We start from the raw sequence: 18,606 nt of genomic DNA, 5'->3' as shown, positions 1-18,606 counted from the left end.
TTATCAAGGGTTACATAACATCCGCCAGGCATATAATACACTGACAGACTTCTGCCAACCAAATAACCTCAAATATTGCTTCTCATTAACTGCCTTCCAGCAGCCAATTGAGATTTTCCTTCTGCTCACGGAAATGTTGCACCTCAAGGCGTCTATGAGCAGGAGCCATCAATGCAACAAGTTACTGGTTCATTGCACTCCCTAGACTAGAATGCTTACCTCACTGAGGAGCTCAACTGTATCTCCAAGGAGGAAAAAAAAAACCTGAGCCCAAGCATGGAGAACTTCAGACTCTGACACTGCATTCCAGAATGAAGGAGAGGTACACCATGACTTTCTCCAGAAAGCAGATTTTACCATAATATTCCACAATAAAGTTACAACTCCATGTTGACAATAGTTTTGAACGACATAATATTCAAAGCATTTAAGATGCCAACAATTTGCTTTAAAGGTGGGAAGTCCATCACCTAGTAAAAATGAAAGTTGGAATGCTTCACGCTGCCCCCGCAAACCCCCCCCCCCTTCCCCCCACGGCATGTTTCGCGGCAGCGTGTTTTGTGTTGGCCTCCGGCAGGACCGGAAGATGCCACCGATGGGAACGGCTGGATAATTCTGACTGAAGTTTTTTGTCAATCACTGCAGTAATTGTTCATAGTTTCAATTTCATGAAAATGTTTTATTGCTTTTAAAAGCATACATTGACTTTGGTCCGTACAATTTCAGAACTTGAACCAAGGGAATGTGTTATTGGCCAAGACATTGGGCGGGGTTATGCAGTCCGTTCTACCGGCGGAATCTTCCGGCCCGGCCGAAGTGACCCTCCACTGTGGGTTCCCTGGTGACATGGCCGGCGAGCAACGCAAATGACAATCGACTTTGGCAAGCCTGGAAAACCCACCACGGTGGATGGGGCCAGAAAATCTCAGCTATTGGCATTTTCCCTGAGATACTTGTATTCACATCTAACAATCATAATATTCCTGCTGATTCGGTGCATTTGTATCCTTATATGCTGGGCTATAAACAGACACTGAGTGGAAATGTCGGCAAGAGAGGGGCAGGCTGTGTCACAAGGGATTGTTTGTACACTTTCCAACCATCTTCAATTTGAAAATGGTGCAGCATTGGCTCCAGATTCATCCCTGTCTTTTCCTACACATCAGCAATGATGTAGAGATGCCGGCGGTGTACTCGGGTGGACACAGTAAGAAGTTATACATCACCAGGTTAACGTCCAACAGGTTTAGTTACAATCACTAGCTTTCGGAGTGTTGCTCCTTCATTAGGTGAATGAAGAGGTAGGTTACATAAACACATATATAGACAAAGCCAATGATGCAAGATGATACTTTGAATGCGAGTCTTGGCAGGTAATTAAGTCTTTACAGGTCCAGACGGTGTGACTGGAGAGAGGGATAATCACAGGTTAAAGAGGTGTGAATTGTCTCAAGCCAATTGGTAGGATTTCGCAAGCTCAGGCCAAATGGTGGGGGGTTAAATGTAGTGAGCCATGGATCCAAGGTCCCGGTTGAGGCCGTGCACATGCGTATGGAATTTGGCCATCAGTTTTTGCTCGGCAATTCTGCATTGTTGTGCGTCCTGAAGGCCGCTTCGGAGAACGCTTACCCGAAGGTCAGAGGCTAAATGCCCTTGACTGCTTAAGTGTTCCCAGACTGGAAGGGAACATTCCTGCCTGGTGATCGTCGTGCGATGTTCGTTCATCGGTTGTCACAGCGTCTGCATGGTCTCGCCAATGTACCACGCCTCGGGACATCCTTTCCTGCAGCGAATGAGGTAGACAACAAGTCGCACGAGTACGTATCGCGTACCTGATGGGTGGCGTTCTCACGTGTAATGGTGGTACCCATGTCGATATCTGGCACGTCTTGCAGAGGTTTCCATGGCAGGGTTGTGTGGTAGCATGGTCACTGTTCTGAAGGCTGGGTAGTTTGCTGCAAACAATGGTCTGTTTGAGCTTGCACGGTTGTTTGAAGGCAAGTAGTGGGGGTGTGCGAATGGCCTTGGCAAGATGTTCATCTTCATCGATGATGTGTTGAAGTAATGGACGACCAAGAGTACTCTGTCGTTTGTGTCCCATGTTTGTCTTCTGAGGAGGTAGGTGCATTTTCTTGCTATGGCGCATTGGAACTGTCGGTCGATGAGTCGAGCACCATATCCCATTCTTACGAGGGTGTCTTTCAGTGTTTGCAGATGTCTGTTACTTTCCTCGTGGTCTGAGCAGATCCTGTGTATAAGAAGGGCTTGTAACAGGGGATGGCTTCTTTAATGTGTTTAGTGTGGAAGCTGGAGAAGTGGAGCATTGTGAGATTTGCCGTGGGCTTGCAGTAAAGCAAAATGCGAGGTGACCGTCCTTGATGGAGAAGCGTAGGTCTACGGTGGCATCAAGTATGGGCATTGGGTGTTTGGATGTTGACTGCTGCTTGTGTGGTGTTGCTTCCTGCTGTGTTCAGACACAGTGTCCAAGTCTCAAGGATGCCCGGCAATAACTCCCACATGCCGCATGGCACGCCTACCCACAAGAATCCACCTGGGAGCTGTGACGTTCTCACTTAATTCGCAAAAGCCTTCAGACCCGCAGCCAGAAGTCTCACTGGCAAGTGGGAATTTTGGGTAGTCTGTGGGATAGACAGGCAACAGCTGGGATTGCCCCCGTTATGTGTACACATGATCCAGTGGGTGGCACGCCGGATCTGTGGGCGCTGAGGCACCCACCAACACTCCCCAGCTCAGAGTCGGCACTCCCTACCGATGGCGCCACCCCCACCCCGACTGAGGACGCCCCCCCTCCCCTTCAGGGCCTCCCCTACCCACTCTGTCTCGAGCACTGGGACAGAATCCCCAAAGCCCCTGAGCTCACTGCCCTGGAGAGATGTTTACTCACCTCCTCGGGCCCTGCAGCAGCCAGTCCGCCAGCTTCACATTTAAAAAAAGATATACTAATCGGCGCCCATGTGACCACTGGCTGGGGAGGCTGTTAGCTAGGGGGTGGCTCCTGTTAGTTGTGTGGAGATTGGGCTGAAGTGGTGATTATTGGTTTCTCGCCACCACCATGGCAAGGTTCAGTTCTCGGCAACGGGAAAGGGCTGGTTAGAATAGTGAACCGATCGGCATCCGGCGTGTTAACCGATTTTGGCCTATCCCACAATCTAATGGCCGGAGCGCACTCTCGCTCAAGCTTGGGAGAATCACGCCCAATATTTTTGAATGTCCCATGATTTTTCTCCAGATTTTCACACAGCTGTGTCCTGCCTGGAGATGGTACTTCAATTCCTGGAGCCTCCAGGTCAATCCTATTTATTCCGCATGCAGCAACAGACACCCTTAGGTACAAGAACGAATGTGTAGGATTTTCCGTGAGCCCACCGTCAGCGCACCCACGGCCATGGGTTTCCTGATGGCGTGGGGTAGCGCACAGAGGGAAACCGCACTGGCCGGCTGCAGGAATGGGGAATCCCGTTGCCGGTGGGGATTCGCCACACCGGAAAGCGGGGCTGGTGGGACAGAGAATCCTGCCCATGAACCAGGAGCAGGAGTAGGTAATTCAGCCCCTCAAGCCTGCTCCACCATTCAATACGATCAGGGCTCATGTCAGCTCAGCCTCAACTCCATTTACTTGCCCATTTTCCGTAATCCTTTAACCCATTACTAATTAAAAATCTGTCTCCTCCTTAAATTTACACACTGTCCCAGCATTCACCACATTCTGAGGCAGTGAAATCCACAGACTTGCGACGCTTTGAGTTAAGTAATTTCTTCTCATCTCAGTTTTAAATCTGCTATACCTTATCTAAAAACTGATCTATCATTCTAGAATGCCCCTCAAGAGGAAGCATCCATTCCACATCGACTTTGTGTCTCTTTCTATGTTCATTTTAAATATCTGTTCCAGTAAATATAACCTGCTCGGTAACTTAAACAATACAGTTTGCTTTCCTAAAGGTTTAAACCTGCTGGTTAGACGGGGTCAGAATCTCAGGGAAAGCCAGTCTTATTCAAGTGGGAATGCAGAGTGCTGGGTCAATGCTTTGAAAAGGGGTTTTTGGTTTATGGGATTTTGTTTTTGAATTGGAACAGTTATGGGTGAATTCATTAAGTGTTATACATAGATTACTGTAGCTGTGGGGTGTCTTTATGTTTGCAATTGACAAAAATTCTTGCTGTGTGTTTATTTCAATTAGAATAAAGCTTATTTTGATTAAAGTGCCTAGGAAGACTGCTGAATAACACCTGAACAGTAGGCTCTTGTGCTCACCCTAGCCAAATTCAACATAAAAAGTTAAAGGTCAGGTGAACTCCACAATACACTTTGGAAATTTTAAACCCTTGCCCACAACATTTGTCAATACCTTTTAGCATCTTTTTTCCCCTCAATTAGATATTGTCTCATTCTTATAAACACGAGAGAGTATGGCCTAAATTTGTCAATCTCTCTTCATGAAACAAATCTGTTATCTGGAATCAATCTGGTGAACCTCCTCTGAACTGCCTTAATGCAGCTACATCCTTCCTCAATAAGAAGTCTTACAACACCAGGTTAATCCACATCATCCTTCCTCAAATAAGGGGTCCAAAACTGCACACAGTACTCCAGGTCAGATCTCACTAATGCCTTGAACAGTTGCAACAACCCTTCCCTACTTTAATACTCTATCTCTAGCTATAAATGCCAGTATCCAGTTACATTGAAAGATTTCCATCAGTTGTAGCCTATTCCCGCTTCCTGGCCAATACTCCCTGTTCTCCCACTCTCCTGGCTTCTGGAGCTGAAATCTCTGTTGTTGCGAGCTGCATCAATGCTGAACAACAACAGACACACTAACAAATGATGAAGTTAACAAATGGGACTGGAATCACACATTCACATTACACTTTGTGACTTTAACTGCCTACTTCATGGTGAAGGAACGAAGGAGAAATGGATGGGAAATTGCTTCAATTTAGTGAAAGGCAAATGTCAAAAGATTGTTCCCAAAAGTGTGATTAATCTGTTTAATGGACTTTGAGGCCGAGGAAACTGATGTTGGGAAGGAGATGGGGTAAATGAGTCTTTTTTGTGCTTGGACAAATGGGCTGAATAACCCTCCCCACTTACATTTTCCTTGTGACCTGGCAACCCTGTTGCAAAGATCCCTTCTTGCCCTGATCGAGAACCAATCCTTATCCCCAAATACAGCTCATTCCTCATTCAAGTGGGTCAGCCTACCTGCTCCTGGAGATGAGGGTTCAAAGACGCTCGATGAGTCACTGTACGTATTTGATGCTTGCTCACTGAGCTTCTTCTTGGCACTTCCATCAGCAGATTTGTGACTTTTCTTCTTGTTCTTGATGAGAATTTTACCAATCATATCGTGCGGACTTGGAAGGGGAACTCCTGACTCGAGCTAAGAGAGAAAGGAGAATTTAAAAATAAAATACATCCAACTTGCACGCAGGGGGAGTTTTCACAATCAAAATGGCAATGTTTTACTGAGCAATGCATTAAGCTCTGTCTGCCTGGCTTTTGTCAGATATTGATGCAGATTTTTAAAAATGGAACGAGGTGTAACTGCACAGTAGGCCCAATTTTAGAGGACATTTTGGTGTGGATTTATAGAGTAGAAACTGGACAGAAATACTGGCATTCGTGCTGCTGTACATAGTTTGAAAATTAAATCAGAAAGCGCTGGAGAAACTCAACTGGTCTGGCAGAATCTGTGGGGGAAGAGTTAATATTTTGAGTTCGATAATGTTTTGAGTTGGGGCAGCACGGTAGCACAAGTGGCTAGATCTGTGGCTTCACAGTGCCAGGGTCCCAGGTTCGATTCTCTGCTAGGTCACTGTGCGGAGTCTGCACGTTCTCCCCGTGTCTGCGTGGGTTTCCTCCGGGTACTCCAGTTTCCTCCCGCAGTCCAAAGATGTGCAGGTTAGGTGGATTGGCCATGATAAATTGCCCTTGGTGACCAAAAAGGTTAGGAGTTATTGGGTAATAGGGATAGGGTGGAAGTGAGGGCTTAAATGGGTTGATGCAGACTCGATGGGCCGAATGGCCTCCTTCTGCACTGTATGTTCTATAATATTGCCTTTGGAAGAATTGGACTCGAAATGTTAACTCTGGGCAGGGTCATCTGGCACTTCCCACCGGTGGCATCTAGTGGTCCCACCGAAGGCGGTTCCCCAAGGCCCCCGTGGCGAGTTACTCGGTGACGGGGCGGGGTGGGACTGGAAGATCCTGATGGTGGCCAATTGGTGAGCTACCTCGGCCACCAGAAACACGCCGTGGCAGAGCCGGAAAATCCCAGCCTCAGTTTTTCTTTCTCCGCAGATGCTGCCAGACCTGCCAGGCTTTTCCAGAATTTTCAGCTTTCCAGCATCCGCGGTATTTTGCTTTAATTTTAGTACATAGTTTTAAGATGTCGGCTGATCTTTTAATTTGATTCTAATCATCTTTCTCACTGATGATGTGGTTTTCTTTCCTTCAAACATTTAGAAACTATCTCAACAAGCTTACAAAATATATCAGACATTGCAACAAGATGGACATACCTTTCCCTTATTCTGCACTGACCCCCCCAACCACACCCCCTTGTAATTTTTGCTCAGTATTTGTTTAAGAACTGCTAATCTCGAACATCTTCCAGATATGGTGAAAGGTCACAAATCTGAAATGTTTCTCTCTCCACAGTTCTTATCTGATAAGTGTTTTCCAGCATTTTCTATTCTCATTTAAGGCAGACAAGACGGCGGCACGGTGGCACAGTGGTTAGCACTGCTGCCTCACAACGCCAGGGACCCGGGTTTAGTTCAGCCTTAGGTGACTGTGTGGAGTTTGCACGTTCTCCGCATATCTGGTGGGCTTCCTTCAGATGCTCTGGTTTCCTCCCACAGTCCAAAGATGTGCATGCTAGGTGGATTGGCCATGATAAATTGCCCCGTAGTGTCTCAAGATGTGATGGCTAAGTGCAGTTACAGGGATAGGGCAGTGTAATGCGCCTAGGTAGAGTTTTCTTTCGGGTGGTAGGTGCAGACCCGATGGGCTGAATGGCCTCCTTCTGCAATGTAGGGGTTCTATAGGTTCATCCCCAAGGGAATAAAATCAGTGAAAGGTGGGCGAGCAATAAATAAGCTCGGCTTTCCTGTGGACACAGATTCCTGAAGCTTGGAATAAAGAGCAGATTTAACATATGAACTCGGATCAGGAGTAGGCCACGCAGCCCCTCGAGTCTGCTCCGCCATTCAATAAAATCATGGTTGATTTGATTGTACCCTCAACCCCACACTCCTGCCCTACCCCCAATAACCTTCAATAGTGAACACACCTTTTAAGACTTTGCAAAATATTTTACTTTTGTTTTTGAATGTCAATGTCATCTAATGCAAATAGCAATTTTTTTGGTCAATGACTTTGAGCTGGCACACAGCAAGAGAACCACTCCATTCAAAGCAAAGCATCTGTAAGTAATAGGATGAAAAGTGACCATTGCAGAAAGCTGAGGGATTTGAAAAGGTGCGACCTCACCCATGCTGGCACATCATTTTATTAAACAAATTTGATTCCATTCAATCAATTTCTGTATTTAATAATTAATTATGTGTTACATTTTTGTCTGAAGGATTGTAGTAAAAGAAACACAATTAATTATAAATAAAAACAAGTCCATCATTCTCCTTGCTACTCCTGTTGTACTCCTTGACTTCCAGTAGAAGAAAACTAAATGGCATCTTTGCACGAGGGAAGTTTACGAGTGCACTGGCTTTGGAGTTTGGGCTGTCAGTCAATACTCAGTCAGGCTCAGAGGAGGTGCAATACTAGCTGCCTTCATTTCTGGCTTGAGAGAGGAGGCCAGATTGACTGGAATTTCACTTTGATTCCAGGTTTTGCTGACGGCAGCCCATTTTATCTGTCAGCCAGTCGATGCAGAGAAAAAAAAACAATGGAATTGCTAACTCCGCACCTGCTGCCATCCAAGCTGCAGTCACTCTCCATCGCAGTCTTGGCCTTTGGCTATGGTACAGTAGACTATTTATACAATCTGGATGACTGTAAGGACAGAAGTAGGAGGATGGCGACTGTCTGGTCGTGGAGATCTGTCAGTCTTCAGTGGCATTGTGTTTTCTTTTATTCTTTCATAGTATGTGGGTGTTGCCAAGTTGCCCATCCTTATTGCCTCTTCAACTCAGTGCCTTGCTCGGTAATTTCAGAGGACATTTTTAAGAGTCAACCATATCTACTATCCTACCCAGAACCTGACCACCTGGGGCCTCTGCTTGTCTGTGAGATCCACTCCCCCCCCCCCCCCAGATGCTGCAGCACCTGGTCCATATTTTGTCTGGACCGACCAGTGCTAAACGGTGCCATGGTAAGGTCTCCCAGGCACGGGCGTTCGTTCCCGGGCCTCAGGAGAATCAGTCACCGACATGTAAATGCGTCTAATGGCTCACTTAAATATGTTATTCTGGATCTTGCCCAACGAGGGTGAGATCCAGATTGCTACGTCTCACGAGCTCTTGTTAATTCTTGCGAGGCATACCGAGAATTGCAAATCCCGCGAGTGGCATGGTGAGGTCGTTCGATCACGCCTTCTGTGTTGTAAGAGAAATTCCAACCCCTGAGGGCACAAATCTCTGGTAAAAATTCTAAGTGCGGTAATTGCCGCGAGCTTCCCGACTCTCAGGCTAGTGAGGCAATTCAACATTTTTAAAAATAAATTTAGAGTACCCAATTAATTTTTTCCAATTAAGGGGCAATTTAGTGTGGCCAATGCACCTATCCTGCACATCTTTGGGTTGTGGGGGCGAAACCCATGCAAACACGGGGAGAATTTCCAAACTCCACATGGACAGTGACCCGGGGCCGGGATCGAACCTGGGACCTCGGCGCTGTGAGGCAGCAGTGCTAACCACTGCACCACTGTGCTGCCCTGCAATTCAACGTTAATTGGTCCACTTAAAGAGGCCTTATGGGTTTCTCACTGCAAATGAAGGCTCACTAGCTGATTCACCGGCACCACGCTCGCCAGCCCTCCGCTATCAAGGTTGAGTAGCTCAACCAACCCCAGCCAGCTACAATAATGGCGCCGAGGATACCAGCCCCAAGAATTAGGGGATGCTGACCTGGGGAGGCTCTTAGACCCGTTGCGGGCTGGAAGCGATGTCCTGTTCCCCTGAGGGTCCTGGAGAGTGAGCTGGTGCTGCCTGGGATGAGGGGCTGCAGCTGTGAGCTCGGGGGTGTGACCCGGAGGACTGACCTCCAATGCTGAAAAGAGGTCAGAGGCCTACACCGGGCAGCATGAGCGCGTAGACACCAACGGTCCTCCCTCGCCCCCCCAACCCCTCACAAAGGGAGCATACACCCCAACTCCCCATGCGACCCCAACCCTCCATTCACTCCACTCCCCCTTCAACCCCCAACCCTCCCTCCACCCCCGATGCCCTTCAACCCTCCCTCCACACCCACCTCCTACCACTGTGAACCACACGTGTGGCTAACGTTGCCCTCTCTGTGTCTCCACAGGAAAAGCTCTCCCATAATCGGACTTAAGAAATCTCACCACCTTCGAGCAGGGTGCCCTGGAAGTGACTGGTGTGGCCGAGGACAGGGTGGTTACCAATGCAAAGGCTGGCGGATGCCACAGGGGTGAGGAACTAGCCTCCACCTGGGGGACCAGTCAAACATGAGTTATTATTGCCTACTGACTGACTGACCACATATCCAATCTCCCGCAGGTCCTCCAACCGATGGCGCCAGCTCATCTTGGGAAGCACCCTCTCCAGCCTCCCAGGAGACCACCTCGGAGGGCAGCTCTGAGGATGCAATTGTTATAGTTGCGGCACAGCTGTCATCCCCACCGTCCACCAGCACAAAGGCACACACCTCGGTGGGACATGTGAGTGGACAGGCTCCAAGGGCACAATCTGCGGAGCACCACACTGCTGCTGATGCACTTCAAAAGGAGGCAGGAACCCCCAAGTGAGACAGCAGTCAGAGGGCTGCTGGATCCCAGGACCCAGCTGGGTCCCAGCCTGATGCCGATCCTGTGGTACCGAGGTACCCGGAGCTGATGGAGACGATAGGGAGCAGACAGAGCATTCAGAGGGAGATGTCACCGTCACTCCAACAGATCCATAGCCACTTGGAGGAGTCCCAGAGGAGATATAACCGACTATGCGTGACAGTGAGGTCAACACTGCTGGGGTGGCCACCACAATGGTAAGCCTGGTGCACCATGTTGGCACCATTAGTGATGATGTCCAAGATGTTGCATGGTCGCTGAAGGCCATGGCTGAGGGTCTTGGCTCAATGTCCGACTCACTGACAGATATCACCCAGCACCAGGCTGACTTTGATGAGATTCTGTGGGACATGTCCCGCTCTCAGATGGGCATTGCCGAAGTGCTGCAAGCTTGTCCCAGTCACAGGTGGGCATTTCTAAGGCACTGCAGAGCATGGCCCAGTCACTGAGGAGCATCGCCGAGGGCATCAACAAGGGCAAATGGTGCAGACTATGGGGCCCGCCAGGGCTGGCAGAGCCAGTTGATGCAGGAGCAGCCGGGGCTTGAACTAGCTGCCCCTCTGTCTCAGGGCCCTAAGTGCACCGACAGGGAGGAGGGAGCAACGGGTGCCAACCAGGACTCGGCCCATGGAGGGGTGATGGCGACCACCAGCTCCCCCAGGTTCCACCCTTCTGATGAGGCCGCGTCTCAAAGTCAGAACGCAGTACAGGGCAGCATGACTAAGCATGTGCCCCGACAAGTGCGCCAGGACCACACGGCCCATCGACTCACGGGAATCCACCTGAGATGTATGAAGTGCTCACTTAACCACGGTTGCCATTTCCCTATTAGCAAATGCCTTCAGACACACAGCCTTGCCTATTGCGGCATTCCTGGCGTCTCCAGAAGGTTGGAGGGGATTGAAAGGGGGGGGGGGGGTGTGGGGGGTCCAGAAAGCAGAGAGGAGGCATCTGAAATGGGATTGGGGTGGGGGGGCGCAGAGATCGGGGATGTAGTTCAGAATTACGTCCCAAACTGTGTCCGCCAGCAGGAAATCGACTGAAGTGTGGCTTTGACTGGAAGAAACTACCCAAGGCTCAAAAAATTGGCAAAGTGCCGTGAATAGCAGGGTGACTCCCTGTGCTGTAGCCACCAAGAAACATCCCGCTACATGGACCCGAAAGTGGACTTAGTGTTAAGTCTGCTGAATTGCGCACCAGTTAATTGGTTGGAAGTGGGACTTCTGTATCCTCAAACTCCTTCGCATCACTCACTGGAGACCCAGGCTAATGCTCTGGGGACATGGGTTCAAATCCCACCTCAGCAGCTGATGGAATTTAAATTAAATTAATAAATTTGGTATTAACGGCTAGTCTCAGTAATGCTGACCATAACAGCCATCGATGATTATAAAATCCCATCTGGCTCACTAATACCTCTTTTAGGGAAATAAATCTGCCATCCTTACCCGGTCTGGCCTACATGTGACTCCCGACTCATGGCAATATGGATGGGCAACAAATGGTGGCCTTGCCAGCGATGCCCACATCCCATGAAAGAATTTCCTTCCTAAAGTGGTGACCAGAGCTAAACATAAAACTCAATGCCATTCGAAGTAGAGCTTTAGCACAGCAACGATGGAGAATCATAAACTCACCGGGTATTTTTCCAGGTCTTCCATCAGAAGTGCATCTCCAAATATCGACCTGCAGTACTCTGCCATTTTAGCCTGTTGTTTGGGACTGAAGAAACACAAAGATAGATTGTCATGCGTAGTGCGCCCTGTTCTTTTTCAGTTTCTCTCCTTGTTGGCCATTTGCAACTTTTGATTGTTCCTCAACCTCCTTATTCATTGTTCTCGCCTGATCCCAACACCAGAGGGAGACAATTGACAAAAGTTAAGACTCGAAACTTGGTAGAGTGGGAGATAGAGACATCATTTTGATGCTGCGCAATGGTTCAGTGTGCACTGTCGCCAGCAATTTAGTTACATGCCTTATATACCTAAATATTTTATACAAGAGGTATTTTGTTCATTTCCCTCTTTAATGAGCTGCCAAGACAGCCAGTTTAAACAGTGATGTTATAGAAACCTGACCTTTCATCTCTATTTCACCTCAGTTTAAATTTATCGCCCAAACTCGTGGCAGCAAATGAGCACATCTCATATCGCTGCTCTGTTCCTCACCTGTGGGCAGGATTTTCTCACATGACAGGGTTTCCCGCACTGTCACTTAAAGATTCGGTGGGGAACGAATCCCTGTGGATCAGAGCAGCCCCAAGGCCAGACAATGCTCCGAGGAGTGTTAATTGATTGGAAGCGGCACCTCCCTCCCTCATTTATGCTGGAGTCCCACCTCAGAGGGCTGCCGGCCCAATCATCGCAATGACTTTTTAATAATGCTGCAAAAATTAACACATGCCAACAGTATTTCTCTGACTGCTATTTAGGTGCATGCCTGAATGCACTTACTGTAAAGAGGCTTGGGAAGCTTTATTGGATGTAAATGCAAGTTGTTGTTGTGTTGCTTCTATTAAAAGGATCTCATATGGATGTTTGGAATATGGTCTGATAATACCTTCAAAATGTAATTTCTAGCCTTGTGTGTTTTGAGTCATTACAACAATGCATCATCATTGAAAATTGGTGGAAATACTTACGAATCAACATGGTTTTCAAATGAGAGGATCACTGGATAAGGAGAGGTTTTGAAAGCACACTCAGCAATTGCTTCAATTACTTCCTGCAAAACAATGGGAGAAAAAGTATTCAGTTTGCTGCAATTTGAGGAGATAATTTAAATTCACACGCCATCCACTAGTTTTCTCCATTCATTAACCAGTGTCGACTGACATGAATATCTTATGAAGCCTCCTCCAGAAATCAAAGCAGCTTCAAAACTCTGTTGTATCTTGACATGAAAATGCAGTTGTTCAGACAGTTAAACATCAGGGGCCCTGTCCATAGTACCTGACTTTGAAAATATGAACAGCCATGTTGAGACATATGTTCATCACATTTCAGCATTGGATGTCACCATCGAATCTACCTCACTGACAGTTGTGGGGAAGGGAAACGGACTTCAAACCGAAAGGAGAGATAAAAATGCATTAACCATGCATCAAACCCATTCAATTAAACTTTGCACCAGCAATACAAGGTGAAATATTCATCCATGAATACATAGAGAAGAATGAAAAACTAATTAAGCACATTCTAGACTTTCTCACTTGCAACCCACACGTTTAACTTGACTCCCAAAGACGTCAATTAAAATAAAACAATCATGTACAATTTTAAACTTCCTCACTGTCAACGTAAGATATTGGCCCGGATTTTACAGTTTGCAGTGAGTGAAAGACACTTTCCACTCACTGTTACTTAACTTGCCCAAAGACTGGTTTTGGGGAGGCTGGGGCGGGCGGGGGGGGGGAGGCTGGGGCGGGCCGGGGGGATGGTTCTCGCCGGCTGTCGGTGACTTCCCCACCGCTATCTAACCACATTTAGCCTCTTTGTCGGACCCTGGGGAATTTCTCCCTGATCAAGCTCACACTTCAGGCACAATCTACCCGAATAGGGAGAATGTCCCATAGCGTGAGATTAGCCAGGTGTTTCCTGGTGCTCAGAACGCCGAGAAGCACTCTGCTATCTAACCGTCCATCCAGATGGATTCTCAGTGGAGAACTCCCCGACGAGGCCATAATTAACCCCGTTTCCTGAGCACCTTGGCACCCAGGTGCCAGTACCAGGGTGCCCAGGTGGCACCAGTAGTGCCAGCATACCACCCAACCCAGAGGGAATGCACCTACGGGCCTCCGATCTCCTGGGAGACCTCCACGGGTGTCTTTCCATCTGGTCCCAGTTTATGGAGACCAGCACTGAATGGCGCTCACCCGAGGTCTCCAAGGCGAAGGAATTAGCTCCCATACATTGCTTATATCCCGGGAAAGCATATTAGAGTGAGACTAGCTGTCTCAGTCTAATATGCAGATATGCCAGAAAGTGATCCCAACCACAATTGGTGGGATTCACATCATGACGTCTCGTGAGATCACGTTAGATCTTGTGAGGTGTGGCGAGCCGAGCAGATCCCAGAAGTGCGATCTCCCAACATCTACCGGTCGCGTTGCGCCAAGTCCACTGCTTTTTGGGCACAACTGGTAGATGCTGCCCAGAATAATTTTCATCACTGGGGAGCTGAACCTGTCGGCCAGACCAGCTCCTCAGAGATCGGGCCACCATTTTGAAAGTGAGCTTGAGGGTCAGCCAGACTCCCCAGCCACGGGCAATGTCACCCCACTCAGACATGGGCATTACCTCCCTCCCCACCCACCCAAGTGAGGACAGCCTGCTATGGGGTCCCAGCAGGATCCCCTTTTCAGACATCCTCAGGTCCCCTTAGGGACTCTGTCTTTCAGGACCCACACCCTACACCCTCCCAACCTTCTGGAAGCCCTTTCATACTTGTTTCCCCCCCCCCCCCCCCCAATCCTTCATACCCCATCCCTCCTTTCATGGGCTTGGCCCCTCTCAGGCCCTGACCCTTGACAGTGCCAAGGTGCCCCGGTGCCTCTGGGAGAGCCAGTGTGCCACCCTGCCTTTTCCCTGACCAGCCAGGGGCATGCAATGGCCAGGGAGACCCCCCTGACAGCCGTTCTGCATGGTCCTCGTTTGCATGGACCAGTACAAATCGGCACCCGCTGGGGTCTCCCTAAGGAGACCAATTATTACGTATCTGTGTGGTGCTCACTGCAGGAGGCCTGTGAACGGGACAATCTTGACCAAACATATTGAAGAATCCTTGTCGAAACACACGTCTTTGGCGCGGTGGCATTTCCAAGCCCGGGGTGGAGGTGAAGTTGGACTTTTGGGTTTCCCTTAATGTTGGAGTTTTAATATCATTGCCTGCGTCAACACATTCCCCCGTCCAGAAGCCAACCTGACAATCCGATAGGGTGGGGAACACAGAGCCATAGAATTCCTATAGCACAGAAGGAGCCCATTTGGCCCATCAAGTCTGCACCAACCCTCTGAAAGAGCACCCGACCTATGTCCACTCCCTGCCCTATCCCTGTAACCCCACCCAACCTGAATATCTTTGGATACTAAGGGGCAATTTCGCATGACCAATCCACCTAACCTGCACATGTTTAGACTGCAGTTGGAAACTGGAGCATCCAGAGGAAATCCAGGCCAACTCCACACAGTCACTCAAGGCCGGAATTGAACCCGAGTACCTGATGCTGTGAGGCAGCAGTGCTAACCACTATACCACGGCAAATATAGAGGAAACATTGTTGCAGGAGGCTGTTGCAGTTGCATTGTTGCAGTTTTGTGCTGCTGGGGTGGGAATTGTAAGTTTGGAGGGGTATGGATTGGTTTGTCAAGTTGGGAGATGATAATGGTGGGAAGAGGCGGGCGGGGTGGGGGTCGGTCACAGACAGGTCAGAGTAGGGGTGAGGTGTTGATGACTGTGGTTTGGTGTGGATATCTAATCATGGGGACAGGTGGTGGGGTTTAAATCTTTTGGGTGTTAAAATTCTTCATACAGAGTAAAACCATGGACAGAATGGTTGAATTTGAATTGAGCAAGATAAAAATGTGCTGTGTTTTCATTTAACCGTGCTCATGTGAGATTTGAAAACTATCCCGTCTCTCAATGTCAGAAGCATTCAAAAAAGTTATTGTGTAGCCCAATAATTAATTGAGACCCCCTCCCCCCATCAGTTCCCTTTAAACCAACAGCACGATTAAGATATTCCACACTGAGCAACCTTTACTGTCAGAAAGACAAAATTAACACAGCAGGATGAGCAAAACGAAACCAGCAGCAACAAAAACAAAACATTTCACCTTGAAACATATTTCGGTCGTCATCGTAAATCCATGAGTGATGACTGGCTCTTCCTCCGTCGAACGTCCCTTCCAGCAGTCCAGCTCCACACACCGACATCCCGCTAATAAGACCTGGCGGTACATTTCAACGGAAGAGTTTCCAGCCAGTTGTCCAGCTGTGGTAACACAACACAAAATAGAAAGCAGCTACTCCAGTGACACATGAGGAGAAATGGTATCATTTCCGGCTACAAACATCGCAAGGCTAATATTTGATTTATAATTTCAGTTCGCGGTGTCATGGGCGGGGGCAATCGAGAGTCTGGGGAAAAAGATAAATAATAAACACTGCAAGCATAAATAAGGAATTAGACGTTAGTACGTAAGACATGGGAGGACAGGGTTTTTGCTGGTGCAGAAGTGATGAGCCAAATGGCCTCCTTTGACCCCGTAACAATTCTGTGATTCTGAGTTGACCATAAGATCCTTTGAGCATGCTCCACCATTCCATAAAGTCGCGGCTGAACTATTACCTCATATTCACTTTCCCGCGCTATTCCATAACCCTCAATTCCTTTAAATGCCCAAAGATCTATCGATCTCAGTCTTAAATATACTCAACGGCAAAGCAGCAACAGCTTTCTCGGTCAGAACATTCCACAGATTGCAATCTTCTGAATGAAGAAATGTCTCCTCAGCTCAGTCCGAAATGGCCGACCTCATCTGACCCCTAGTTCTGGACACCCCGGCTTGGGGGAAATGGCTTCCCAGCATCCACCCCACCATACCCTCAATCTGAAATCTACAATCTGCAACAATGTGGCATCTGACATTTTGGGAATGCCAAGTAACATCGGGATCGCTGTGACAATCATCCATGATGTAAGAAAACGTGACAACTTAAATTTTGAAGATGTGATCCTGAGATACAGTTTTTAACCAACAGGCAAGTGTTGATTGATAAGATAACAGAGCCTCCATTCACATTGTGCTGTGCTTCTGGGTGGATCTTTCTGTCAGAAACAATTATCGAGGATTGGCCATTGCACATGCTCAATGCCCTGCAGAACTACATTTTATTCTGCAGGAAAACTGTACTTACAATGCTGCGTCTATTGAATAAACAAGGGTGCTGATTGCGGGCAGAGAGCCTAGGATGGAGTGGGGTGGCGTGAGTTCCTCAGTCCACTTCACCACACCTCGATGTCCAAGACCCATCTGATGGCATTTGCAGGTGGCCTCTAAATTTGCCTGTCTGGAACAGGTGGGGAGGCAGCTTAAATATTTCTGATTGTGGTATGCTGATTGTCATTTTCAGGTACAAATGGCTGCAATGTGCTCACCTACTTGCACCCCTTAGCCAATGTTCCTTGAAGCGACTGCCGAAGGTCCCTCAAAACTGTAGCGGAGGAAATGTTTTGATGTGTATTGGTGGGACTGAGAAAGACAGGGATTCTCCTCCTGGGCCTGCGGTAATGGACTCCTCCCACCCTCCCACTCTCCTGGCCCAACCTGCTCGTTGGTTCAGCGTGGGAGTCAGATAATTAAACTGCCTTCCACAACTGCTGAGTTGCAACTGAGGGTATGATAAACGCCTACAGTTCGCTGGTGGCATTTAAACGTGGTCTAAACTGAAAGTGGTTTACGGTTCCCAACAAAAACAAAGCGAACAAAAGACTTGCTTTGACGTAACGTTTATCATGACCGCAGAACTCCTTTGTTCATCTTCACAATAGTGCCCTGGTGTCTTTTACATTTAACTGAGATGACAGATTCAGTGTAAAATCTCATCAATAAGATGGCACTTCCAATGGTTCATTGGATTAGTTGTTGTCTAAACGTTTGGTCAATAAGATAGGTTTTGCCTTGAGCTTAAATCAGAGGGCAGAAGTTGAGAGTGCAGAGGTTTAAGGAAGGAATCCTAAGGGTAGGATGTTCTTGTCAGGTTTAGAATCCCTTAATCAGGCTCAAATAGGGGAACATGACCCGAGGTGGGGGGTGGCATAGCAGAACTGACATGCTGGCGAGTGGTGCTATTTTTACAACCCTACTGCCTCCATTCCTGACTTCGGCGGGGGCTCAGAATTCTGCCCCAGATCTAGGGCAGCACGGTAGCATGGTGGTTAGCATAAATGCTTCACAGCTCCAGGGTCCCAGGTTCGATTCCCAGCTGGGTCACTGTCTGTGCGGAGTCTGCACGTCCTCCCCGTGTGTGCGTGGGTTTTCTCCGGGTGCTCCGGTTTCCTCCCACAGTCCAAAGATGTGCGGGTTAGGTGGATTGGCCTTGCTAAATTGCCCGTAGTGTCCTAAAAAGTAAAGTTAAGGGGGTGTTGTTGGGTTACGGGTATAGGGTAGATACGTGGGTTTGAGTAGGGTGATCATGGTTCGGCACAACATCGAGGGCCGAAGGGCCTGTTCTGTGCTGTACTGTTCTATGTTCTATGTTCTATCTTTGGGTCCGGACAATTGAAGGCACAGTCGCCATTGATGTGTTGAAGAGAGTGGGAAGCCAGAGTTGGAGTAATGCAGATTTCTAGGATTGGAGGAAGTTAGACCCAGCTACAAGAGGGGACATGCATGAAGGAGTCTGAACATGAGGAGGAGAATTTTGCATTTGTAGTGTTGGTGGATTGTAATAATCAGTCTGTCAAATTGGATGAGCAGGATTTGGTGCAGGTTTGGGTAGGGGCAGCAGATTTTGGATGATCTGAGTTTCATGGAAGATGAAGAATGGCAAGCTGAATAATGGGGTCTGGAGGCCATTAAAAGCATGAATG

The 18,606-nt window shown here is 48.2% G+C and overlaps 1 protein-coding gene across 3 annotated transcripts in view; it reads right to left on the bottom strand.

The window, feature by feature from the left end:
- LOC119971165 (1-phosphatidylinositol 4,5-bisphosphate phosphodiesterase beta-1) overlaps positions 1 to 18,606 on the bottom strand; it is a 983,652-nt gene that overhangs the window by 240,104 nt on the left and 724,942 nt on the right. For all 3 annotated transcript variants that reach the window (XM_038806377.1, XM_038806362.1, XM_038806370.1), the window contains 4 exons: positions 15,848 to 16,005; positions 12,655 to 12,737; positions 11,651 to 11,735; positions 5,228 to 5,405 (listed from right to left, as the gene is read on the bottom strand). In XM_038806377.1, coding sequence (XP_038662305.1) covers positions 5,228 to 5,405; positions 11,651 to 11,735; positions 12,655 to 12,737; positions 15,848 to 16,005 — 504 coding nt within the window. The remainder of the gene's footprint in view (positions 1 to 5,227; positions 5,406 to 11,650; positions 11,736 to 12,654; positions 12,738 to 15,847; positions 16,006 to 18,606) is intronic.

This window comes from Scyliorhinus canicula, chromosome 1 (genome assembly GCF_902713615.1).
Source record: "Scyliorhinus canicula chromosome 1, sScyCan1.1, whole genome shotgun sequence".
NCBI lineage: Eukaryota > Metazoa > Chordata > Chondrichthyes > Carcharhiniformes > Scyliorhinidae > Scyliorhinus > Scyliorhinus canicula.
The sequence above is the reverse complement of the archived record's forward strand: the minus strand, read 5'-3'. Positions and strand labels throughout refer to the sequence as shown.